The 27,697-nt window shown below is 39.5% G+C and overlaps 1 protein-coding gene across 2 annotated transcripts in view; it reads right to left on the reverse strand.

The window, feature by feature from the left end:
- Positions 1 to 2,659: 2,659 nt before the first annotated feature.
- KIF16B (kinesin family member 16B) overlaps positions 2,660 to 27,697 on the reverse strand; it is a 133,452-nt gene continuing 108,414 nt past the window's right edge. For both annotated transcript variants that reach the window (XM_065835284.2, XM_071805691.1), the window contains 2 exons: positions 18,671 to 18,754; positions 2,660 to 3,456 (listed from right to left, as the gene is read on the reverse strand). In XM_065835284.2, coding sequence (XP_065691356.1) covers positions 3,298 to 3,456; positions 18,671 to 18,754 — 243 coding nt within the window. In that variant the 3' untranslated portion in view covers positions 2,660 to 3,297. The remainder of the gene's footprint in view (positions 3,457 to 18,670; positions 18,755 to 27,697) is intronic.

Consider the following 27,697-nt stretch of genomic DNA (forward strand, 5'->3'; position numbering starts at 1 on the left):
AAGTCCTCATGCAGAAAATAGCCCAGCACCATCTCCACTGGGCTTTTTGGCCTTTTTTGTGCGCTGCTATTGATGACAAATTGCTGCCGAGTCAGCAAGGATATGAGCCAAATGGTTTGGTGACTTAAATGGAGGCCCAACTTCAGTTACACTGGTAGGAATGATGACCCCAGTTCAGTAAAGCACTTAAATACATGCATTGCTTAAAATGTACAAAGTCCTGACACAGAAGTTAAGGTTTCACTTAAGGACTTTGCTGATGTGAAGCCCACAGGGCAATTACAGAAGCACTTAAAAAATCCAAAAAACAAACCAAAATCAAACAAACAACAAAATAAAACCAAAAATAACAACAACTGTGTGAGTCCTGGAGATGACTTTAACAATATCTTTGAAAGTGTTAATATTTTGAAAATAAAATTCATAGAAAATTTTAGAGCCTGAAGATACCTTTACAGAAATGCAGTTTGAACATCTTGAAAATAACTACTAATTTCAACATGCATCTCAGTTTTTCGACAGCTTCTGTTGAAAACTTGTTCTGAAGTCTAGATTTAAAGACTGTAGGTTATAAGACCCATCATATTTTTAGCAATGACATTGTTAAGAGATGCCTCTTAGTCCAGCCTAAGCTTGCAGCCATTGACTAAACTGTGGGTACCACTGAAGGATACATGAGAAGGTGGGAAAAGCTGGTAGCCTGGGGCTGTGGTCCTAATTGCATGCTTACACTTGCGTTTCTGTAGCTTTTAACTTGATGACATCTTAAACAGAGCGATTAATCGGCCTTTACTTTGTTATTTGCTACATACACATTTAACGCTTCAGGCCAGATAAACTAGCCAACATAAATTAGCCAGTTTATTGGCAGGTTTGTATCACTAGAGCATCTGGTCCTCCCTGAATTAATTTGTACTGTAGACAGGAACCGAGTACAAGTCTTCTTTTAAATTCATGTGAAAAATATGAATATTAATACTCTTCACTTGACTTAACTCTCTGTCTAGTTGTGTTTTTCTCAAACAGGTTCTCCAAATCCAATGTGACACAAAGCATGGGACTTACCTCTGGGAGTCCTGTGCACTCAACCCTTCTCGCAGATCAGCATTTGCCACGTGGTACGATGGGCTGTGCTCATCAGGCTCTGCGCTGCTCACCACAGAAAAGCACTTGACACTACTGGGTTTTTCTGCAGGTAGGACATCTGCAGAAACTGGGTTTGTGCAACAGACAAAGCAGCTTGCCATTTCTTGGCCTGCCAAGTGTTTTCATAGAGGTTGCACACAGGAAATAATACTCTACAGTTATGTAAAATTCATTATTTGAAATTCTTAAGCATTAATTCTTTACCATATTACATTGCAACGAGGCAGGAGTGGGAGCAGGCCAAGGGAGAAGGAGACACAGAAAAGACTTTCTGGTTTTAAATTGAGATTTAGGGTCAAAGTTCCCAGGCCACTAAGAGAGCCAGCAATACCATTCCCAGTTTCTGCCTCTGAAGCGTTCCTATTGGGTCACAAGGGTCAATACAGTCAAGTGAAGAATCATAGAATCATTGTCGTTGGAAAAGACCCTCAAGATCATTGAGTCCAACCATACCCTAACTCTGGCACTAAACCATGTCCCTAAGAACCTCATCTACACGTCTTTTAAACACCTCCAGGGATGGTGACTCCACCACTTCCCTGGGCAGCCTTTTCCAGTACTTTACGACACTTTCCGTGAAGAAATGTTTCCTAATATCCAATCTAAACCTCCCCTGGTGCAACTTGAGGCCATTTCCTCTCATCTTATCACTTGCTATCTGGGAGAAGAGATCAACACCGCCCATGCCACAACCTCCTTTCAGGCAGTTGCAGACAGCGATAAGGTCTCCCCTCAGCCTCCTTTTCTCCAGGTTGAACAGCCCCAGGTCCCCCAGCTGCTCCTCATCAGACTTGTCACCAATCTTCCATCAACACATGCAGCAACATCAAACTCCAGTTCCTCAGCTCACTGTAGGAACCCAGCAAGCACCCAACCTCCACTTTCTGACTGGGGAAGCAGGAATATCGCCCAACGACAGGGTGAGGAACAAAAGGAAGACATGACCTCTTGGTCAGGGGGACAATACGTGCACATGGAGGCCCTGGGAGAGACTGGAGAGGCACAACACAAGTACAGGGCATGGTAAGGATCACGGGGGCAGGTCCCTGTCAGGGATGAAGTGCAGGGCAATGCAGCACTCCAGTGCAGAAATGCACGAGGGAGACTGGGAATAGCTGAAGCAGTGCAAAACCAGTTTGGGAATCAACTAGTTTGTTTGCAGTGTTTAGCTTAAAAACCTGGCTCCCAATTGAAGGCGTTAAGATGCCCAAGTCAGATACAGTTAGACACATCCAAAGACATTAAAGTCTAACCTAGTGATAATAGGGCTTTGGTGGTTTAGAAATTTTACCCTAACTTTTGTTTTCACTGAACGGAATCAAAATAATAAAAATAATCTCAAAACTCAAATGAACCATAGTGATAAATTTTTCTTTTTTTTACTCCTTCAATTAGAAATGCTTATTGTAATTGGCTAGGCTTAGTAATGGAACCCAATTATCTTTACACATCATATTAAATGTAAAACATTAGTGGTCCTATAATTTAGGTCATGAAATAAAAATGTCACCAGTGTTGTTATATTAGGCTTTAATAATCATTTTGCATATATCTTTGTAAACATTCAAGTTACCCAGGCTCTTTAACTCTTCTTTGGCAAACTATACAATTATACAGTCAAATAGTTAAAAAGTGTGTCTGGGAGGGGAAAAAAAAAGAAAAAACAGTGGAGTACGAGCATGACCTTAAATGCCGCAGTATGCTTAAGGAAACAGAACAGAAAATGTTCTTTCAGGAACAGCTTGGACAGAAACTGAAAGGCTGCTCAGAAACCCTCTGTCCGCACGACACGCCGCCACGGCAAAGGAGATGGGCTCACACCACCAGAATAAATCCTCTGAGCAATCGGGAAGGAAACGCTCCGGGCTAAGGAGTGGATCCAAACGCAGCATGAGAGTCAGAATCTTTGTACAGTATTAACAGCGCAACTTACAAAAAAATGTTTGTATACCCCATGCCGGGAAAATGCAGGCACTAATATGAGAGCTGGTACAGGGGACAGGCTCACAGTCTGTAACTGGAGTTGTTTGGATGCGACTCCCCAGGTACGGAGGCAGATACCTGTTTTCTTCCCTCTATTCTTCTCGTACCACAGAAGAGAAGGCACCACTCTGACTGCGCTCCTCCAGCAGAAGGGTCCTGGCCCAAAAGTTAGCTGGTCCCATGGCTGCTGTAGTCGAAAACGCCTTTCCTGAAGAAAGAGGAGAATTCGCAGATGGTGTGTTTTGACAGAGTGAGCCCCACTTTGTCAATGTGCAGCGGAGATGATGGAGATTTCAGCATTGCAGAAAAAAAGCTCCTGAGGTATTTCTGTGGAATGAAACGCAAAACGTCATAAGGTTTACTTGATCAAATTGATTGTGACCACTTTGAAGAATTGAATGAACAGCAGAATAAAAAAAAAAAAGAAATAAGATCTCCATGGACTGCGAAAAGTCCTTTTAATAACCATCAACATTTAAATCCATCTATAAAACCTGTCTAGTGAAATGTCTGTATAAAGCTCAGGAAAAGCAGAAAAGAAGTATTTTCCAATTTCCTCCCCTGCCAAGCTTAGGGACTGTTTTATTCTGTGCTTGTGTGATGCTTTCTGGTTTATTCTGCAGTCATGTAATGCTTTCTGCTAACCATGACCTGCTAATGCTGCCGTCTAGCATTACCAAACACCATAGCAGGTGCAAACCTCAAATCCATTCTGCAGGAATTTCACTACATATGGACACAAAAGGCCTTCAGAAATCCTTCCCTCATCAAGCCTCCACAATCCTTGCATCAAAAAGGATTTGTTTTGATCAAGGCCATCTGCACAAAGATTGCACAACTTTCATATCATCTCAGAACCCACCAGCATCTTTTCACTGAGCTGCCCTCTAAATTTCATGGCTTTTTAAGTCTTACACATAAGAAGCATTCCCCTTCCCAAACGTTAACATTCACCAACTGCTGTGCAACTTGCATCCATTTGTACCTAGAGAAATTGTGACAGATGTACATTAACACAAAGTTTTCACATTCCTGATGGGGTTTCCTTCACATATGGGTGGAATTATTACAATCATTTAGCATGATTTAATAAGTCATATTTATAGCTTTTGAATGAAACACAGGACGTAAAACATTGATTAGACAGGTGCTAAAAAAAGTACCCATTGTTACCCAAACAGCTGTAAGGCAAATCTCGTGTGGAGCACAGGGATAAACTCCTTTGCTCTGTTATAGACCACACTAGAAGAGAACTCCAGAAATTATTCACTCATCTTGGATGCAGTGGGAAATACATCTCCAAGACAGAACAGCACAATCTCCTACAGAGACCACAAGGTTGAGTTATTTGAATGCAGCAGCTTTTGGGTCACGGAAGTGGTTCCATGTTCAGAAAGCAGTCCTAATTATTCACTCTTTTCTCCAGGAGAATTCCTCCATACTATAACAACCTGTTACCTATTTAAGTACCTTGGAAACCAGCTGTAGTAATACCACAGAAAGCAGAACAACAAAAAAACCCACCAACAAAATAAAATCAGCTGGCACATAAGCTACTCCCTTGGCAGGACTGGGGGATTTTCTTTTTTATTCAGATCTCCCACAGGTTGTACTAATGTTCATGAAAAATAATTTCATTACAAAAATGCCTTCAAGATGAATTCCAACAGACTAAGAGGTAATTTAAAGTGAGCAACAGATGTCGTATCAACATTTGCCACAAACGGTTCACAAAGTAGGGCCCTTTAAACAAAGTCCCAATCCAGTAAAGCCTGAAGGATGAATATGATAGAAAATCAAATGTAAAACATGGCATTCTATTAGAGTTTTAGCACTGTGCTGAAAAGTTACTGCAGTAATTCCAGTTTATGGTTACTGAAGCCTCAAAGGTACCCAAATATTTCGCTGGAGACATTGCAAGACCTATTGCATTCACCTTGGTATATATGGCCAGATAATTGACTGTCATGCCTTTCCAGTACAGCCATTATTCATTGTTTTGGCATGATAGCTCTAATGGCAGAGCAAAAAAATCCCTCTGCTATAAGGGTGTACTTATCTGACAAGGAAACACTAGGAACAGCAGGTATACTTATTTTCCCAGATCTGCGCACAGGAATTGCTCAGTGAATATCACAGATTCTTTGAACATGAAAAAGATCCTTGGGAAAATGGCAGCAAGCGGACCCTAGCAGATTACGATGGAATTCATTTTGTGTGAAGGTTTCCAGCCATATGGCTTGGCATTATGTGCTCTTTAACAACCACCTCTGAGCAAATTAGCTCTCTTTTAAATCCCATATCTGCATTTGCCCTTGTTTGCAATACTGATGTATTAGCATAGCACAGAGCTGATGTGCCCTTGACACAAAGAAGCTGTTGCTTCAATGAAATTTAGGCAGATATGCTGGCTAGGAGTTAAGTGGCATAGTGAGGAAAACAGTGACTGATGGCAAAAGTGTTTGCTCACCCCACAAGCATATGTCTCGATTAAAGAGCTGTGGCTGGGCAGTAAGGGGGAAAGTTGCTCTGTCCTGTTGGCAGCAATGTGGACAACAAAGTGGAAAAAAGTGGTCGCAGAAAAAGAAGAACGCTCCTTATCGCTGTGTGGAAAGACACTTCCCAAATTCAGATGGGACAGGGAGAGGATGAGGGTCATGGTAAGCTGGGAGAGGGGCAGGGGCACATCCACACCAAGCACCAGAGGTGATGGAAAGAAAACTTTCAGAGTGATCCAGAAAATACGATCCAGAAGTTTGTTGCAAGTCAGACAGCCACCACAAGCTGCTGGAGTGGGAGCAAGGCTAGATGAAAGGACTCAGGGAGAGAATTATTTTCAAAGCTTTTACATTAAATCCATTTCCAGCAGCAGATATGGTTTTTCTCTGTTTACCAAACAATGTTATCTGTGCTGAGCTAAAACTAGGTGGGAAGCACTCTTGTATCTAGCAGGCACTGGCAAGCTCAGGGTGCCTTTATAGAAATGTCCAGATTTTTTACAAATCAATGCTGTGACTTCCTACCAGCATTTCACCCTAGCATCTAAATCATTGCCCCTAATATGCAAAGCACTACATTATAGCAACCCTACTTGTGCTAGGTTTGCAATAAAAAAATAGATCACTGCTACAAATATCCCAAAAGGCTTGGATTTATTACTTGGATTTGTTTGTTAGCCTTTCAAAACTCTAGCCATTAGTTCTGGATTATTTAGTCTAGTAATCAGTGTTCTTCCAAATATACTTAGGAGTTTTGTTTCACTAACAGTGTTCAACTTGCTGCATTGCTGGTTTGCTGGAAAAGTTCCTAATTATAAATTTGTCAGCGTCTTAATGTGAGGGCAAAGGACCCAGGCACTGTAATAGGGTTGTAAAATGGGTAACTTAACACACCGATCATGTTGGTTGCTCAGTCTAAACACACATTCAGGAGCAGTAGTTTAGAGAACAGAAATAGTCTTGGCATGTAAAAAACTCAGAGATTGAAAGCCAGGTTAAAAAAACCTCTGAAATAGGAAAGGTAGTGGTTTTCCCCTCTTGGCATGCACTACAACCTTCATGGCCTTTAACTTAAAACTTATGACAGCCATACCTGCAAGTTTTAACTTTGTATTTCAAGTGTTCGCAAAGGAAAAAAGACCGGAGAAAGCGTCCTGAGGTCCAAAAATTATTCTTTACTTATGAGTTTGAGTAGCTTTGCCTCCCTTTTAATTATGTGAATAGCAAAATGGCAACTATTTTAAAAGCTTATTAAAAATCATTTTAATAGGGTTCACCTTTTTAGCAGTAGGCCAGTGTTCATCTCATGCTCAATCCATCAGCACAGCAAAGTCATTCTAATGATTTTTGCACTACTTTGTGATGTGGGGACCTCATAATTTTGCACATTTTAATATAAATCCATAACTTAATTTAAAGTTATTAAAGTTATTACAATCAAAAAGCTTTCTGGAATGTGAAAGCGTTCTTATCATCCTTTCAATTGTCGCATATTAAAGAGGAGTTCAGTTCAATGACATTGTTCTCATAATCCATTACAAACAGCGACAGCCTCAGAGACCAATAGCAGAGCTTAGTAAGAATTGGATTTTTCATTAAACTTTGGTGTGTTTAAAAACTCATCAACTCCGGTACTTCCAGAAAGTGAAGAAACTTGGAGCTGTCTCTCTCCTGCTGCCATTTCTACCAATTTCCTCAAAAAAAGTCAGTGTTCTAAATTCTTTAAATGTAACACTTTACAATTAGCGTTATAAATATCACCTGCTAATATTTGACGCAGCTGAAAGCACAACAAACTTGAATAAGATAAACCTTACAAGGCTTTGGGGATTTTTGAAATGATAGGTTCTTTTCTTCAAAACAATGCCCCTCTTTCAACACCTACACACCAATGTGACAGTCAAAAGCTCTACCACAAGGTCACAGAAGGTCAATGACAGCGGAGTCAGGACTAATTAGCTTGCTAATCTAACTTTTCACATTGGTTCCTCTCTCCTTTTAATATAGACGCTAGTTTCTCTCAGCACCAATCACATAATTATTCTGTTGACTAGTGTTAAGTGCTGTAAGCTCTAAATCAAATCTTGATTTGAATTATTCATAGAGCAAAGCATATGCAGGTATCAGCAGCTGTTTTCTATAGGACAGGAATCTGATTACAAAAAAAGAAGAGACAGATTGAAGCATATTTCCTGACTCTGAAAAACCACATTACACTGCAATTAGATATTTGCAAAGTAAGATCTTCCCAAAGAAGACTCTGGCCCCAAACAAGCAGACAGGAACATACTGCACTTCCAATCTGTGATCACAAAAATAAGCACTTGCTTAGAGAACTACACAGGCAAAGGGAGCCTTGTGTAACGCAGAGTGGGAGTGCTTCTGCCTTTGTCTCATAGAAAGAAATCATTGGGCATATGCAAAGGAAAATGAACACTTGAGGATCCTTTCCCAAATTAACCAACTCTCTCTATTTTTGGACCTTTCCATTGGTGTCTTGAAGAGAAAAAAAAAAAAGATTACCTCTAGTGTGGTTTTTCAAATGCAAAACACTAAAGAAACACTATCATCACTAAATCACTAAATACAGTTTCTAAGCCTGGCTTACATGGCACCGACAGGAGATGGTGCCCCACAAAGACTTCAGGCTGGCAAAGGGCCCTGTCTGGGGTGATGCTATATACAGGATCTGAAGATATTATACATGTTCCCAAGAAGAACAAGATTCAAACTTCACATTGGATCTGCTTCTTCCATAGGTTGGTTTTGATTTTTGTTTTGTTTTGTTTTTTTGTTTCTTTGTTGTTTTTACACAGCAAATGGTATACAAACTATCCAAAATGAGGTGTTTTATGCAAGCAGTGGTCCCAGCAGGCTCCTCCTGTGGTCTGCAAGGTTAACTTGGCCCTCCAGGTCATGATTTGGTTCACCACATTTAAGCTTCTTCCCCATGCCTGCCACTCAATCCATTTTCCCTTCCCTTGGGGACCACCTGAGGCTAAACTGGCTAATTAGGAGTGACTAATTGCCAGCACAGTGCTCTGATAGCTCACTAAAGTAGTTTCAGATCCATTTCTGGATCTGTTAAATATGAGCAAGCAGAGAAAGAATTGGCAGATAGCAAGAACATAATATAGGAGGTGGCACTGCTTTGGAGTACAGCAGCTCAAAAGGATGGGGGACCATACACAGACTATGACCAATATCTTCACCTCTAGCAATTCAAGATTCAGATCGAATGTCAAGCTCAGAAACATTTTGGTCTTCTGTGGGGTTTTCTTTTTAATTTAACAAAGAAAACATGAGGCTTCAATTCTTTTCCCCAACACCCTGATATATATTGCAAGATATCATAAAGCAGATCTGAGTAAAATACGTGTGCAGTACAGCATGTGATATTCAATATCTCAAGTGATATTTCAGGCCCTTCAGGAAGCACCTAATGTCACCTCTGGGTTTTACCTCCTGCACACACCCTTAGGTCATTACGTGCAGCTCTGATTTCACAGCAATGAGAAAAAGACTGCCTGGGAGGCTACTTTGTGCCTGAAGGATCTTATTTCTGTGAAAAATTCAGAGAGAAAGCTTCTAAAATTATGACATGATCACGCAGGCAAATTTCTTTTGCAGAAAAACCAGGATGGCTGGATTCTCCTTACAAAAACTACAGCATTACACACTGTCAAAGTTGTGCAAAGCTTCCTTGAGGAGTCAGACGTAACAAATATCTCCAGAATGTATCTATCCCATAGGTATCAGAGACCCTGCTCTGGTCACACACGACTTGTGTGAGCACAGAGAGATGTTTTCAAGAGAATCAAGACAGATTTGCGCATGTTTGACAAGTCACCACGGTATCAGTCATAATACTAAAGAGGGAGGTTATTTGCTTCAGATTAGCAGACATTAACTAGGCTCAGGACTGGACTGACTGGCTTCACATTACACAAGCCAAGAATAAAGAAATGACTCGTTTTAATCAAGCCCTTCCCATTCACTTTGATTAGGCCTAATCAGAAGCAAGGTTGTTTACAGATAAGGCTTAGTAGTCACTGGAAATTTTTAAAAAAGTAAAACAACAACAACAAAAAGAACTTCCCAATCAGTATCACCTTTTTTTTTTATTGCATGTCTTACACCTCTTACAAGTCCACCCCATACACCAACGATTTCCATCCCAAATAAATTCCACAGACAGATTCTGCATATAATTCTACAGCCACGCACAATGCACACCACAAGCTCTTTGCTTGTGTGGGTTTTGTTGGTTTTGTTTAATATACTAGCCAATATACTTGCCAATGTGACTGTATGTTTACCTACATAGACTCTCGTTACACTGAACTTCTTTGGTTAGGAGCTAGACAGGAGGAGATGAGATTGAAAGCTCCTACCAAAATACAGTGTAGCTCTTTTGTTAGCAAACAGATTTACCTACATAGCTCCCAAATGTTGACATGGCTGCAAACGCTGGATCTATAAAAACAGAATATGCCTTTGCTAGCTGAGAACTTAGCCTTTGCTTTTGTTGGAGCTACAAAATTGAACTATGAAGAGCGGCGTTCTTGCCACTGCAGTAGCACTAACACTGCAGCAGTCTGTGTTGGTGGTGGACTGAACCCAAAGCAGAGAGAGAAGCAGCAATGCCATCCACACTGCTCCTCTGGGCGTCTTTAGAGGTACCTAAATTACTTTGGAACTAAGTAGGTGAGAATCAAGCTCTTTAGCAGCTACATTCCATTAAGGAAAAGAAAAGGACTCACATTTTAGCCCCTTGGGAAACTCTCCCTCCAGTTTTTATGCACAATGTAATGCAGATTCCTTGAATCAGGGTTACAGTTTCCTCCACAGCTATGCAGGCAAAAGTAGATTTTACTACTACCTCTTCAGAAGTATTTGAGTGCCACTAAAATTAAATTTTACCCAAGGTAGTACTGAAATTTACTTGCATTCATACACCTTTTTGAATTTTTGTAATGTACAAGCATTCTGAGAGATGCCAGTTATGATTCAAGGTGAAATCGCTCTCCTAGGTATTCAAAATCCAAACTATTCATTATAGCTATTTAGAGTGTTTTTCTGTGCAAGTCTAATGGTATGAGCACATTATGTTGAATTACTATTATGCTGCATCAATTGAATTAACTTCTGAAGTCAGTCTACATCCCAAATTACAATCTTATTCTGCCTGAAATTCATTTAAAATCCACAGGACTTAATATTTCTTACAATGCCTGCATGCTAAAAGCTTAGATTCACTGGCTTTAAGTAGCACCAATGAAAACTGAATTGTAGGCTAGCAGGAAAAAAGGGCAGCTAGGGCTATGATTTATAGGTGCTCTATCAGTGCAAGTCTTCTTTTGGAAGGGAACAGCCATATTAAAAAAAGATCAAAACAGACCTGACTAGTGAAGGAAACCAATCCTTCCTCCGGAGCACAAGTCAAAACAAGTCCTGTCAAAATCTATTCCAGAAAGAACAACAGGATTGAATTTACCGCGCATCCCTGGGCCGGCAGCTGGAATGGCCTTGGCAAACAGCTACCAAAGCACCTGATATGCGTCTCCCTCTGCTTTGGTGAAATCAGATGCCGCGGAATGACTGATACGCTTGCTTTGAAAATGCATCGCGCCAAGTTCAACCCAGCGTCCTTGGGCGAGCGCTCCCTTTATTCATCTGCTCACATCTGAATGTGGAGGGCGATGATCGGAGACCGGTAAACAGCTTCAAAACGTGATTTGTAGGAGGATGTTGGGAAACTACACGCTGTCACGTTTTCTGAACTTACTAAATTATGATAAACATACCTCCTTATTTTCTGATACTCTGGCATCTCTAAAAAGGAAAGAAAAAAGGTCTCTGATTTGCACATCCTATTTAATGATTTGGTTGTAATGGAGATAAACTTTTTACCACAAAAGCTCCAGTTTTTGAGGTAGGGATCTGAAATTACACATCTGAAGAAATGCTAAAATTACTGTAAAGGTGTATATATATTATATGTAAACTTACCTCTAAGAAAACTCTGCAAAACAGGGTTTCAGACTCAATCTTGAATAAGGCACTGAGTCTGAACAAATGAGGCCAAGGGGCTGCTTACGCTCAACGTTCCTTTTGCATCCAGACTGTTGGACTGGAGCCTAAAATTAACTCATTCAGAAAATAACCCCAGGCTTTCACTCTCCTAAACTACCATCTTTCTCTTCTATTGCTATTATAAGAATAATATCTTGCATTTGCTGTGGGCCTGGCGGAGAGTCCATGGTATTTAATCAAAGTAACATCTTATTGGTATAGGATAAAATGCTGATGTACGCAAAGTCCTAATTTCGACTTACTTGTATGCAGTGATTGTAATCAATATGTAAAATTAATTTTATTTACTCACTTTTTGGGGCCAACATGCCTTGCATGAGAAGCAGGACCACCCAAAAAAAGATGAAGTGCTTCACTGCTGAGTGCTGCTACTCCTCTTCAAGGGCTGCTGCTTCAAAGCAGGAAAGCCAGGGGCCTTGGGCAGCCCTGATCCTGCACAGAGGCGGGAAACCTGATGTGTGAAATTGCTTGCAGTTTTACTGGCTGCAGGCAAGGCAAGACTTTGGTGTCATTGCTGAAAAACAGTTATTTTTGTTTTTAAATGGTTATTAGAGGTTATGAAGGGCACTTGGTACAGATTGACTGTACCTAATATATTTATCCTTTAACATACTCTGCTCTGGTAAGACCCCACCTGGAGTCCTGTGTCCAGCTCTGGCTGGCTAGAAATTAGAAAGAAAATTTTTAAAATGAGGTTGGTGAAACCCTGGCCCAGGTTGCCCAGAGAGGTGGTGGATGCCCCATCCCTGGAGACATCCCAGGCCAGGCTGGACAGGGCTCTGAGCAACCTGATCTGGTGAAGATGTCCCTGCTCATGGCAGGGGTGGCACTGGATGAGCCCTGAAGGTCCCTTCCTACCCAAACTCTTCTATGATTCATATAATTGATATTCACAATATAGCCCAATCACACACACTTTTTTCTTGTCTTTGTGGATGCATCTATGCCCTTTCCTCCCGTGCTCCTGTTGCATCCATATTCCTCTAGTGGGAAATTAAAACCATCAATCCAAGATGTTGCATTCTGTAATTTAGACTATGGCTATGAAACAATCTTCTCTAGGATTATCAAACACTGACATTTGCAGCAGTTCGCTTTTGTGCTAGCAGTCATATCTAGTGTGCATTCATGTCCATAACAAAAGGAAAAGCATCCTTTTATCTTTCAATGATTATCAAATGTATTCTGAATGCTTTCTAAAGTCCTCCTCATTGAGATGCTTCTAAAAACAGTACTTACAACCACGATGTCAGAGGCAAACATTCCATCTGCAAGAGCCAGGCTGGTGAGTAGCTGGCTTTAAAGCTCTTCTTATAAAGCTTTGGTATTAGAGATGTTGTTGTAAGCTGATACTGGAGTCTAATAGTTTCCTTTTAATAATCACTTCGAATGGACACATAATCAGTGGGTTTGAAAGGTCTTTGTGTCTGGCATCAGAGTCAGGAAAAATCAAACAGAAATGGTAACTCTGACTCCATGTGACAGGGCTTTGGCATTAGAGATATCAGTCCACCTGTAACTTGTATGAAGTACGTTGTCTCAGTTAAAACATAATACAGGATGGGGCTGTGAAACAAAGGACACAGGGATGTCCTCAAAGTTCATACTGAATAATCAGATGATGAATCATCTAAAATCTCATTTAAATGCTTCTGTCCTCATGACTGCAAGGAAAACATCAAGAAATGAGGTCTCAGACAGACTCAAACATCTTGTTTGCCCAAATTCATTAACAAATACTTTCGAGGGTCTTTTTTCCCCTCACATGTTTCTTTTGCTGGTTGCCATCGAGCTGTTAATTCTGAAACTAATAATACATTTAAAAAACAAGAATGAATTCAAGTTCAAAGAAAGGTGCCATTTTCATTATTTCATATTTTCCTTAAGAAGCAGATTCTTGGAGCCATGCAAAACCAGCAGAATCTCACTTTTGAAAGGGAAAGGCAGAGCAGCTAAATTTAGAGCTTTGTTAAAAACAAACAAACAAAAAAACACCAAACCAAAAACCTAGAAACAACACAACCCAAAACACCAACACCAAAATAATCCCCTGGAACTTCAAAGGAGAATACAAACTAAAACCAAAACAATGCACTTGGCTTCTAATTTAAAGAATCTTATTTTGGAAGGTTAATTTTGATTGTAGGGAACAGTAATATTTCAATCAGTTCAGTGTCTATGGTGCCTTCCCCAGCCAGTTCTACAGATTCAAGAGCATAATTGAATTATGCAGTTCATACAAGATTTATTTCTGCCTCTTGCATTAACACCTATCACTGAAAACCTCATCAGATGACAGCAGGAAGTGAGGAGGTTAAGGACAATTGTATTATTAATTTTAAATAAATTGAGCGTGTCTAGCTTTTAAAGAGGTTCAAAGTACCAAGAAAAAAGAAGAGCAGAGTCAATGCCAGGAAGATGTATGTGCTCCTACAAAACCTGAAGTAGGCTTCGCTTTACCATACTGTTCCAGATTGACTTTCTTTCATTCCCTGAGATTTGTAAGTGGCAGCAAAAGGAAACACACGACTCTACCAACTGTTGGTCTTTTTGTCGGTGCATCCTTGACTGGGGATTCCGCTTGTCCCCCTTTGCAGTCCACAAACAACCTGAAGAAATGCAGCAGTGGGAACAGGGAACGGGAAACAGGGAACAGAGACAAGGAGACAAGCTGAGGCCTGGGGGAGTTTCTGTTTTCCTTTACACAACGACCTCTTGGGATTTTGTCAGTGTAACATTTGGGAGTTTTTCCTGAGCACAATGGTAACAGCAAGAGCAGAAAAGAAAGGCTCGTGGGTCCATGACTGCAAGGCTTCTGACCAAGGAGTGAAGAAGCACAATTCAATCTGCTCCATCAACTTAGACAGTTACTCCTGTCCAGTTTTTCTGGCTGCACAATAGGACAATAGGGCTAATAATAATCTTCATTACTACAGCAAAGCATGAGTCTAAGAGAAGAAGAGAAACAATCAGGGCAATGATATGATATATGATATGCAGTATCCAAATGCTGTATCCAAAGAAACTGCGATTTCAGGAAAGCATCTTTTTACTGTCATCCACAGACCTAACAACTCACTAAGGAATAAAAGATAGTTTGCAGTTAAAATAGGAACAGATACATTCACTTAATCACACATCTTGTGACACGTGTTTCCTTTACAAAGTTTTTGCTTAAAAAATAGAAAAAGGAAAACACATAATCTGATTTCATTTTAAAAAAGGATCCTATACTCTTATCTACTGATTTCTAATTGCACAAAAGGATAGATACACACTACCTTCTATTCATTAACTTTAATCAAAAGAATTCTTGGCTGTTTCATTTAAGGCGGTTTTAATCAAGCAAGGTTGGCTCTGAAGTGAAATTAGTGTCTTTAGACTGCAGAACAATTAATTTAGAGTTTTTCCCTGCAACAGGTCCCCGATGAAATACTAAATTAATAGATTGCAATACAGCATTTTGGATAGGTAATTTTAAATACAATTTAGGTGTTTTCTCATAAGATGTATAAGCAAAACCTTTGCACAAATTTGCATGGTTTTTTTCCAAACCTCAATGGAAATGTAAGATATTGCTCAAAAGACTTTGCAGTACCAAAACCCATGAAAACAAAAGTGTTTGGATTGCAACTACGTATCATGCTAGAGATCAAAGACTTCTTCTCAGGTTCATCTCACACAAAAGTAGTACACATAATGTGCTTTCCTACCAACAAGGTATTGTGAAGCTTTTGGTTATTAAGCATTTGTACCAGGTAGGATAAATAAAATAACATGGTTTACATAAACTTTGAGGATTGTGATTTGAAATCACAATAAATGCATAATGCGGGGCTCTCTGGAGTCTTTTACTCCACGTAATTTCATCTCCATTATGATGAAATATGCCCATTTCTCAAGCTGAAATAAGGTAACTCTACACAACAACTGTAAACCAAAGCAAACCCCACAGTCAGCCCCCCTGATTCTAGTTGCCTTGAAAGGTACCAAAACCCCCCCTGCTGTCCTCAGTACAAGAATCCAAGAGGTGATGCATAGCAAAAAACCAAACTCTTCCTAAACTATTCCACAAAGGATGTTTCGGACATTTTTTTTTATAACTAGGTGCAAGGAAAATTTCCCTAACTAAAGCCACAGTGAGTCAAATGAAGTAACAGTTTAGATATCTGCACTAGAACCAGTTCTCTGATTGTTTTATGTTTAGTTAATTGGAAGAGTAGTTTTGCTCCTATCGTGACTCCCAGTCTATCTGCTTCATTCCTCTGGATCAGACTGAGAGCTGCAATTTTGTTTTGGTGTAAAGAGCAGAGCCTGCAAGGCCATTTCAGTAACCAGCTGCTGATTCCAGCAAATACTTTACTGAGGTTGCTTGACTGAAACAACAGTTTAAATTGTCTTATTCCTCACACAGGTGTACAGTGGAGTTTGAATGTTAATTTGGAATGTGCATACTTTAAAAAGAATAAAAAGTAGAAAAAGAAAATGCTGTTACTCAGAGACGGCCTGTGCATGATGGCACTGGACCAGCCAAAGCTCTACTATCCCACTTCAATCCAAAAAGTTCAGGAAAAACAATGTGAAGTCACAGCCTGTTCAAGATGTACAAATACCTAATGTAAAAAATGGAAGAGCAATTTTTTTGTCACCCACCACTGGGATGACAGCTCTACTAAGGATCTTACAATACAGAATATTTGTTCAGAACACTTATCAGGCTATTTATCAGGCTGTCTAGTCACTAGTCAGCTCAGACGTTGGATAAGAATATACATGTTTGTTGGCCTGGAAGCTGTGCTTCGCTTTTTCTAGAGATGCTGTATTAGTTCATTAGTTCTTGATTAACCATGTGGAACAACCAAATAAGCTTTTATACTATATGACAGCTTTAACAGCACATCACCTGTGAGGCTTGGAAGAGATTGCAAAGGGTTTTCAGTAAATCAATGTACAGGATCAGGTATGGAAGTCAACTGAATATAAGCCATGTTTCTGCTTGCTACCAAGGTCTAATGCCCTTACCTTTTACCTGAAAAAATTTCCACCTGAGAAATGCACTATGGTCAAAAGGCCACGAACCGCCATCCCTTACAGAGGCAATCCATCCATCTACCTCATTCCAGTTAGCCCTCTGAAGCGTGCTCAAGGTTCATATCAACCTGAAAACCACCCATCGGTAACACCCGGCGTTCTGAACACAAGTGCTGCCTGTGCCGTCTTCCACCATCGCACTTTGCCTGCCCAACACTTTCTCAGTATAACTCAAGATGTACTTGGAGTCTTCAAAGCATTATGTGACTTTGGAAACCATCACTACCTAGGTGGTTTCTCCCACTGTTCACCAAGTAGGCTGTAGCTGAAGCTCTCCAGCTGTTGGCCTACAGTACAGAGCCAGGGGAAAACACTGCAGAATACACAGTAGAAAGAAAATACCACAACTAGAGATCCAGACATAAGGGGGTTTTGACCAGCTTGTTGCATCAAATCCCTTGTCCTGGTTTTGTTGGCAAGGATGATAACATTTACTGGACTCCCTGTCCTCTTTAACTTTCCCTGAGCCATGAGGGACCTTCCGTGTCAAGATTATTGAGTGGCAAGACCAAGTACACTAGATGGCACACAGCAAAATACATGCATGTGAACAGTGGACACATATTATTTATTATTATTATTAGGTTCACAAAATGTATACGTAATAAGTTTTAATGACTTAACTTAGTTAAAATAGATACAATTTAATTCTAAACTAAAAACTGCCTATATATAGAGAGCTATAAGTACTGTAGGACCATGATCAAAGCATCACTATACCCAGCAGTTTTAACATTTAGAAATGTTACATTAAAATTTGTTATTAAATCAATGAAAGGTCAGAAAGATTATGGGATTAAATTTCTTACTGGTACAAAAATATGCAAATCGAGTACTAGACCGGAATGTGGCCATGCCTTTATGCCCTCTATAGAGGACATGAACAAAAACCAGATTACATTTTGTGTTCCATGTAAGACAGCCTCACATCAGAAGTCAGTGGGAGGATGTTTTGTTTGTAGATCAAAGAAAAGGTGAAGTATGTAGAAAAAATTCAAAACATGCAAGAAAATATTCCAGTTGGAAGCAATCTACTTTTATATTAATTTCTCTAATGCTCTACTTAATGCCACTTTAGCTCTACAAAGGATGTAATTCTTAATGATTTGCATGATCAGGTAACCCACATGTGACTACAATACAGTTGCGGGGTGTATGGTTTAATCTTTGTTCATGCCTCTTCTTCTTTCCCAAAACCCCACCTCCCGCCTTTGGGCTGCAACAACACGTCCATTAACAGAGAAATATAAAGACTTAATGTGTGATAGGAGTCAAAACTCTGCCATCTACATGGCACTGCAAAAGAAGCAATAAAACCCAAACTCTTATAAACTCAGTAATCTTGCCCATGATAAAACTTATTTTAAAAACTAATTGAAAGAAAAAAAATACATTTGGAAATCTGGGTTACAAAATCAAGCTCAAAGATGCCTAAATATTGCTTGCTTTCTGTCATGAGATATTTGGATATAATAACTACGGTAAAATAGCAAATCTTCAGCTAACAAACTGCATCTGAAGTAGCGATATCTTTTTTAATCTTTTGTCTTGCACAGAGACCATCTGTCTACAGCAAACACTTACCTCACCCACAATCTTTCCCCCTTAAATAAATGTATCTCCTATGAATATCTCCAAAGAGACACTTGTTTCCTAGACTATGATTGTTTTTTTTAAGGCAGTTTCATCACTTTGCAATCTACTGCTGCCATCTCCTGTGTTAAATGAGGCAGCAAGGAACTTCATTCATACAAGCAGCTATTTAACTTTCACCATATGGGAATGGTTTCTGTTGGTCAAGCAGAGAGCACTCCACCTAAATACGTCGCAGAAACCTGTTAAAAAGTTGGCATTACCTCTAAGTGACTCCGTCGTTCTGCAATCACTCGTTCATCCTTGTTTCCAAAGAGCTTCTTTGGAGGGAATTCTAAAGTGGCAAGCTGGAAGACACGAAAGGATGAATTGGCATCAGAAGTGACAAGCTCAAATGAGAAAATTCTCTTTAAACTATGAAGTAACAGGGAAAAAGAAAACACCATATATTCATGAGCTACATACACTATGTGCTATTAGCAAATATCACGTTACACATTTCTACTGATGTTAGTACGATCTGGTCTGTAGTACTGCTAAGATAACAACGCATTTTGTCACAAGTGAGTGACAGAAGCAAATTTAGGAATTAGGCTGCCACAGTTTGCGCACATAAGGATTACAAAGCCGCAAATTGAATCTGATGTGATAACACCAACTAAGAACTATGAAAGATCTCTTCAGAAATTCTGTCTTAGAAGATTGCAATTAATCTCTTAAAACCTGTGGTCTCCAACCACACTGTTGTGTTAATTTGATTGCCTTATGTTGTATCATAAACGTAAGATCACTGAAGTTACATTGTGGAAGCTGGCACTGTGGGACTCCAGTTGACATCTGAGCTGGATCTGAGGGACCTTTTATTTGTGCTTTGAACTACAACTTCCTTCACAGCGGGGACAGACTTAAGAGCATGTACCTATGCTGTGATGGCAGCTAAGATGATGGAAAGTGGGACTTCTTGAGCTGTAACTCAACTGTAGCTCAGTCACATTCAAATGTGTGTCCATGCTGGAAGCTGATAGCTTTAATTTCTGAAGAGAATCCACATGAGCAGGCAAAATCCCATTTAACATACTGAAAATGAAAACCAGGCAGCAGCACAGCTCCTGGAAACAGCTATTCAGATCTGTCCTTTTAGGAGTTCTTCCACAGAGCTGTTCAAAGCTATCTTCTCGTTTCTCTGTAGGAACTGTGGCAAGCTACACTGGTAAGGAAGAGAGTGAGGGAACTGTCTTCCTTTCTTGTACACTGACTAATAAATTGCTTGAACAAATTCCAGCCAGCTATATCTGGAAAACACACAAAAGACTCAGGAGTTGGTAACAAGTACCAATGAACCTGGTCTGTGAAGCCGCTGCTGCTGGGAAGGCTGCAAACGAAAGCATCGTTTGTGTTTGCACTTGAAGACACATCAAAACTAATTTATTCCTAGTTCTCACTGTATGAGACAGAAATGTGGAACCTCACACTGGTATTGCTGGAGCTGTTCTGCAGGCGAAAGCCCTCTGTAAAAATGCCTCTTGCATGAATTCCCCTGGCCATTTGATGATATCGAAATAATAAACAAGATGCATCATTTTAGTATATCAGCACATAAAGCACTGTAGAGGATTTATGGCGCAGAAGTATACTGAATTAAACGAGGAGCCTCACTATTAACATTGAATGTAAGCATCCTTAAAATAGAGGAATTCTGCAATACAAATAATTTATTACCATTCTCTGGTTCAACTCCAGGTTGGAGAATTTTAAAGAAATGCCTAGACATCTTCAAATGAGTGACACAAAGTGATGAGTGACACAAAGTGACGAGAGACACTAAAAGGAGACGAAGGAGATGTCTGCCCAGCATCAGTCTCACCAGCGTGTCCCAGTTGTACTCCTCAGGTTTCTCTGACCACATTCTCAGGGTGCTGCTGCTTCATCTTGGCAGGACAAGCAGTACACAACCAAACTGTATCCTATAATTATGTCCTTGGGACTTACTTTCACTTCTTAATCTATACAAGATTATAAGTGCTAATATTTCTAAGGACTTCAAAATCCCACCCCTGCAGAAATTTTATTTTTAAAAACACTACTGCATGATGTAACTGCAAGAAACAAGCAAAGTAAAACAACTACCATCACAATCCCCTCCTGGCCCTAGAAAGACTGGCTTTGTATTTATTTACTGATAAATACTTTTGTTATAGGATTTAAAAATAATATGTTAAAAAACAATTTGCGGTAATAAAAAAAAACCTACTGGTACAACATCCTCAGACATACTCTGTAGAGTCACAGCAAGGTATTATAGCTAAAATCAGGAATTATTTCTTCATCTAATATAATTTGATTTTAATGGACATTTGGGGACTGATTCTACAAAACTATGGGATGGAGAAGTTGCTTTTCTAATCTGTTAGCTTTCTTAGTATGTTGTAGGAGAAAACAGTTGCATTTTCTAAAGCCAGAAAGTGTTGCTAAACTCGTTCAAACCAAAGTAGCTACTCACATAGTTCTAACATTTCTTATCTCGCAGATCACCATGATGCACAAATCTTAGAAAACAAGCCAACAAAAGTCCATTATTACAGTCATGATTTTAATATGCAAGAGAAAGGCCTCAGCCAGTACAACTGGCTCCAAAATGTTCAAATTTGCAACATGTACCTAAATGAAAATTATAATTTCAATGATGACCAAGACCTGAATCTGAATACTTTGGACTTGGAGAACTACAGATAACAGAAAGTTCTATCCAATGGGCCAAACTATACTTGGCATATTATTTGTGTTTATATTACATATATTATTATGCATATTATATAATCTATAGCATATAATATATAATGTATTATAGATTATAAATAATATATGTATACAGAATATACCTATCTATGTAAGTATGTACTTGGAAGGATTTTGCATCTTGCAGGTGATACATCACGAGGCACTGACCATCTCCTGCAGTCACCACCTCATGGGGCTGGATGCAGAAGGCACAAAACCTCGTGCTGCTGGAACACTTCCATGTCCTGCTCTTTGCTGTCATCTTTCCAAGGGCCCTCGGCCTCCTCTCTTAGCCAAATGATTGGCAGATGGCCATCACGCAAAAAAATGAAGGCCATTTTTGTCCCGCAGATGACCACTCAACTATATGACAGAAAACCTCCAGCCATGGACTTCATCACCACGTCGGCAAATCTTGCAAGCCCTGAATTATTCCAATACGTTGTACTCCACTACATGCCAAGAGTCTGAATCCAGCAAAATAAAAGAGATTCAAAACTCGCTAGACTTGAGTTTCAGGCTGTCGAAACGCTTTTGCAGACACGACAGCACCAGTTTCAACTTGGTTCACAGCTTGAAAATTATCTTTGCAACATGAGAACTAGAACCATTCATGCGGCAATGTGAATGATGCAGTCCTCTACGTGACCGTGTAATTTCACTGTAATAGGAAGCTTGCCTATTGTAGTACATTGATCTAAAAATACAATATTAATATATTTAGCAGAGGTCATGTGCTTATATGTACACACCATTGATCTCTGTCACTCTAACTTACAGAGTTATTCTTTAAGTGTGGGGAAAAATACGATGGTGTGAGAGTTCCACAAATATGTGAAGTGATGACAAAATTTTCTCATCTTGTCATAACTGTGGTTTATAAAAAGAAAAGAAAAAGTCCAGCAATACAATTATACTGAAGAAATGACAAACATTACAATAATTTTCTATAAAGAACCTCTATCCTGATGTATCATTTGACATACAGACTCCGAATGTAATTCAGAGCTCTGTGTACAATTCAGAAATGCAATGATTCAAGAGAATTTTGCGGTTTATTTAAAATATCTTACTCATCTAAGCCAAACTGCAGTAGAAAATATTTCAATAAATCCAAATTTTGTTATTAGTAGGACTACAACGCCTTTAAGAAACGGCGCAGTAACGTCAGATGAGCTCACCCCCGCTATGGGTTAATGCACATAGCACAGTATGTGAATGAGCCGCATTTGTTCTGTTGCTTAAATATAGAAGAGATCTGCAGGTGGAGATTTTGCATCGAGATGTTTGCCTCAGCTGAAACACCGTAAGAGAACTTCACACTATCTAGATACAGGAGTATAAATTATTCTTTTAGAATTAAACGGCTGTGTACCCTCTGGCTTAAGTTAATTCTTCAAGGGTCGCACCTTGACTACAAGACAAACGTTTTGTGGCACTAAAAAGCGTAAGAGTAGGGCCCTACTTCCCCAAAATTTCTGCAGCACGCCCATCCTCTCCCTGTCCCCCTTACTGCAGCAGCAATGACAGCGTTTGGCAGGCAGGCTTTTTCAGCAGGGATGTTTTGTCATTTTTTAGGGCTGCTGATAAGGCGATATGTTTTCTGTCAGGGGAAATTAAGAGGCATATTCCCCAGCCTGACAGGAAGAGAGAGCTCAAATGATTTCCTGAGAAGCTTCTGCATGTAGCGTGCAAGGATTCTAATTTGTATTTTGGCTGCAGAAGCATTGCTGCATACAAATTCTGTTATATACATACGAGTATGTACATGCATGCACATGCATATCATGGGATAGGCTGGGACTACTCTTAGACCTAAAATACAAAGCCAGATAATATTTTAAAACAGTAGAGAGACACCTCAAGACTGCACATCAGCACATCTAATGTCTTTTAGACATTAAACTTTTTACAGTTAATGATGTTTATCCTATCTGGCAATCGTTGCTAGGCAGTAGCAGTTTTAAGGAGAGGCAAACAGTCATTTGCAATTTACTCCCTAATTTCTTTACAATAAATAAAGGCTGTGTTTCATTTCTGGGTCTTGTATTTCTTGAGGGTATGCTATTTGTCTGTCTCAGTAACTTTATCTGTAAGAAATGATACTTACCTATCATGATATAGTATTTGTGAGATTAATATGATCCAGTTTAGACAGTACTTGGCCCAGTCCTCAAGGGGAAAGTGCTACATCCCTAGCAATTATTATTCTAGCAAATTTTAAACAGCTTAATGGATTCCTGTACTTCTCTCACTCTTCTGCCAGGAGATGGGTTTTAACAAGGTTATCAGCAGGTGGTTAATGTTGCTAAGAGTAGACAGCAGAACAGTAAGCAACTCTTTTTTTAGTCACCTATTTTATCTTATATATAATTCTTTGACATTAAGAATTGCCTATTTTGGGCAACAGCATATACCTAACAACACCTATATGGAAGCATAATCTTTTCGAGTGAAACCATACATCTTCAACTACTGAGCCCCGAGAAGAGATGTAAATTTGGATCCCAACCTTCTGGAAGCCAAGAGAGTACACACGAAGGCTCCAAAACCACGAAAGGCTCTGCCTGGGACAGGGTGAATTCTCATTTTAGGACCATTACAAAATGAAGCCATCAGCATTTGAAGGGTGTCCTTTAATTTCTATTATATTCAGTTGGAGACTCTTCACTGGCATTAATTGAAGGTAGCCAGGGACCTGCTGGATTTAATTCAGTTCAGGGGTTTTACAGTAGAGCAGAACATAATGTTAATAGAAAGTCTTGTACAGTACTTTGTAGATGATATTTCAATATATAGTGGACCAAAGTAAAATACCACATAATACAGTCATGTAGGCTTGTCACTTCTGAAGTGTGAAATTGCTCCAAGTGTTATGGCTCCCTAAACATTAAAAAAAGGACCATTTTCAAACATCAAGCAAAAATCTACGGGATTTGAAAGATCTCATTATTTCTGGTGGGGAAAATCTACGTTTTAGTGCCTACAACTCGGTAAAAGATTTTTTTAAGAAGAAAAACAGGGCAGAAACTGATGGAGGCTGAGTCATCTTTAATCTTTCATCCAAAATTCTCTTTGTGCTTCGATGTTTTGATATATTTAAATGGGGGGAAAAGGAGGAAAAAAGAAAATTAAGAAAATGCTAACTATAAAATTTAAAAGTCAGTCTTCTTTAACTCTCCTGTTACTTTTACAACTCCGAATTTTCTCATTTTTCAAAGAGCACGCCTGACTTTTGATCCTTTGTACCAGAAATCTCTGTCACAGATGAGAAAAATCAAAGAGAAGAATGTGGCTTGGTTTTGCAGCCACTGTGGCTGCACCTGACTTGATTTTGCAGTGAGTAATGAAAGAGAAAACTGTCCTACTTTTAGTTTTTGAAGTTTAAACAAAGTAACTTAAGCCTCAGCTTCTCAAGATGTACTAAGACTCTAAAGAAACTGGACAAAAGCTGTAATCTTAACTAGGAAATTGCACTAAATATTCAGGGATTTGACAACATGGTAAAAAAAAAAAGAAAGCTTAACTTCCGTATTTTTACCAGTATTTTGTGTGAAATAAACCGTGACACACCTATTCTAAAGAATTTCATAAAAGAGCCTTAGGCAAAGAAAAAGAGTTAACACTTAATGAACAAATTAAAGGCAACTTTATACATCCTGAGAAAAAAAAGAAATCAAATACGGATCAAAGATAATTTGAGCATGTACTATCCACTAAAAAAGAAACCAACAAAATAACTTGAAAACCACCTAAGTCACATTTTCAGGCAATATAGCTCAAACTATTTAAAGTTCAAATGATGTCTTCCCAGATAGGAGTGAATAAAACTCTAAACTTATTCTCCTTTTAGAAAAATAACAATATAGTCCTCCATCATGTAAGCCCTGCAGTGCTTCATTAATATGTATGCTACAGGGAAGTGATGCTCTCAGAGGACAGGAAAATCAAAGACAATACTTTCCATTATCACCTAATCCAGGAGAGGGAATATCCAGGGGATTATTTTCTGGATATCCAGAGCTTGTCACCTACTTTTCCTCTTCCATTTCTAATATTCTCTCTCAAATTTTCTTTCCATCTCTTCCAACATGTTCTCCCACACTTCCCAGCTTGCCTCTATTTTATTGATATGTTTTTTCCACCCTCTATGATCTAACTGATTATTTTTCTTACTCCATCATCCATTTGCCATATCAAGGCTCCTGTTCCCACCCCATCCTCTCCACTATCTGCCAGAAGGAGAAAAGGATTTGATATTTTCAGAGGCAGGATGGATATCTGAGCAACTACAGATCAGCCAAAGCTCTGAGGTGGACCCATGTCAACCTTCTTAACATAGTGAACTCCTTAGTGAAGACTGAACAGCTTTTAAAGAGCAACAAAAGGCACCATTTATTATAACAAACAAACAGGAATAATTAATCTCTTAAACCAAAGAAAACTCAGATGACCAGGAAACAGAACTCCCCAGGTCTTTGTGGTGTTTGGGTCCTGAGGAGCTCCTCCATCAGAGACAGATTCCCCAGCCCTCTGGGGTTGTCCCTCCTCACTGCTACAGACTGCAGCATCTGTACCTCACTCAAAGGAGACAAAAGAATGAAGAGACAAAGGAATTGGCATCTTACTCGTTCCTTGAGGGAGTCTGCTTTGAAAACTCCTAGCTAAATCAGTCAGCAAATATTCCCTTTCTGACAAATACAACAAAGACCATATTGCAGAGTGATGTGGTAGAGTTTAATTTCTGGTTTTTTTGGTCTGTGTGTGGTCCTCCTGGTCCCTCCTGAATACAATTTACACCACAATCTGGTTTCCCTGTTTCTTTAGAGCGCAGTCTTTCCTCAAAGAGGAAGCTATTTTGCCCCTTATACACGAGAACACTCTTTCCTCCCTGTTCTCCATCCTTTTTGCTCTGTGCTAAAGATTTGCCTGCCCACAGAACTGCTTTAACCTTTGCATTTTTGGCTGGCAGCAGAGACTCCAGGTTTGCAGGTTGCTTTTTGCCTGGCCCCTAGTGCAGGTAGCCTGGTGAGCCAGGTCTCTTCTCTGACCTCCAGAACACACCCTCTTGGAGACCCTGTTGGGTTTAACCTGCCCGCAAGCAATTCTGTAACTTCCCTGCTGTCAAACTGGCGACAATTCCTTGCCTTTTTCCTACTTATGTCTCTGGAGCGTCACTCATTTATAAATAGGTACCTCCTCTGCACCATTTCCCTGTGATACCGGCACTAAGACATGCCAAGAAGCACAAGCACTTAACATCTCCTCCTGTAAGCAGATGCAGTTCTGTTCTGAGGTCCCTCAAAGTCTGGACGCTGTGACTAACCCCCACAGATCTTCTTCTCTGATTTCACCAATACATGAGCATCTCCTCAGGATGCACAAGTTCTTACAGCTCTGCTGTCTCTAATTCTGCGAAACTCTCTTTAAATTTCAAAGATCTTCCCGGCATGCTTGCCAGTTACCTTCCTCAAAGACAGGCCCAACTGCATCTCCAAAGAACATTTCAACTTCATCTGTCACTGAAGAGGGCTAAGAATACAAAAAAGAAATTCACCTCCTGTGAACCTCTCTGAAACCTCACTCTGATGATGCAAAATTACCAAGTAGAACTGGACACCAAAGATTCCTCTTTTATATTTCACTAAGTGTGCCTCACTGTCTTTCAGTTCTGCCCACCTGCCTATCAAACATAATCTGTAATTATCAACAAGGTTTGGGAGTTCTCACATCCAAGTTTCTCCTTACACAAGCAGGCTGACCTGCTCAATATGCATTTTGGAGCTACGGTGAGATGTGGAGGCCACGGCTCATCACATTATTTTAACTCCATTTAGTCTGCTTCCTGCTGTTGAGAAAAATTGAATTAACTACAGCCAAAGAAGCTACCTTGCATTACAGGGGTGTTTTTCTTTTCCTTAAAGCAATTTCTAGACTAGTTAAAATAATAACATACCAAACAAGAGCTATAAAGGATGGTTAATATAATATTTGACAAATTACTTCATTGTTTTGTTCATTATAAGTAGCACAATAGCATTTAAATACAGAATAACTATAAAAATGAGCAAGAGGCTGTATCAAAGTTCATGTAAACCTTTCATAGTTCTATAAAATTATGCAGCTTTGGGCTTTTAATTTCTTTTATGAAAACTGGAAACTAATACAGCCAGGGCATCTTTCTACATGTAAACTACTATCTGCATAGCTCAGGATTATCAACTAAGGAAAGAGGGACAAAAATTGGCTCAAATGCTGAAGAAAATGTATTAATATATTAATACATTCTGGTTGCAGAAAGGCAGAATAAGATGGTGGAGGAACAGCATACACCAATCCAAAGGATATCATTATCTCACCTGTAAACCAGTCAAAACCAAAATAAAACATAATTAAATACTATCCATAGATGTGTGAAATAAGCATGAAAAAAATTGTAACATACTATGGATTTTGCTCTCTTATTCATCTATCTCTTGCCCTAAAATAGAGGTCTCGGGGGGAAAAATGCC

This window comes from Patagioenas fasciata, chromosome 3 (assembly GCF_037038585.1).
Source record: "Patagioenas fasciata isolate bPatFas1 chromosome 3, bPatFas1.hap1, whole genome shotgun sequence".
NCBI classification, from domain to species: Eukaryota; Metazoa; Chordata; class Aves; order Columbiformes; family Columbidae; genus Patagioenas; species Patagioenas fasciata.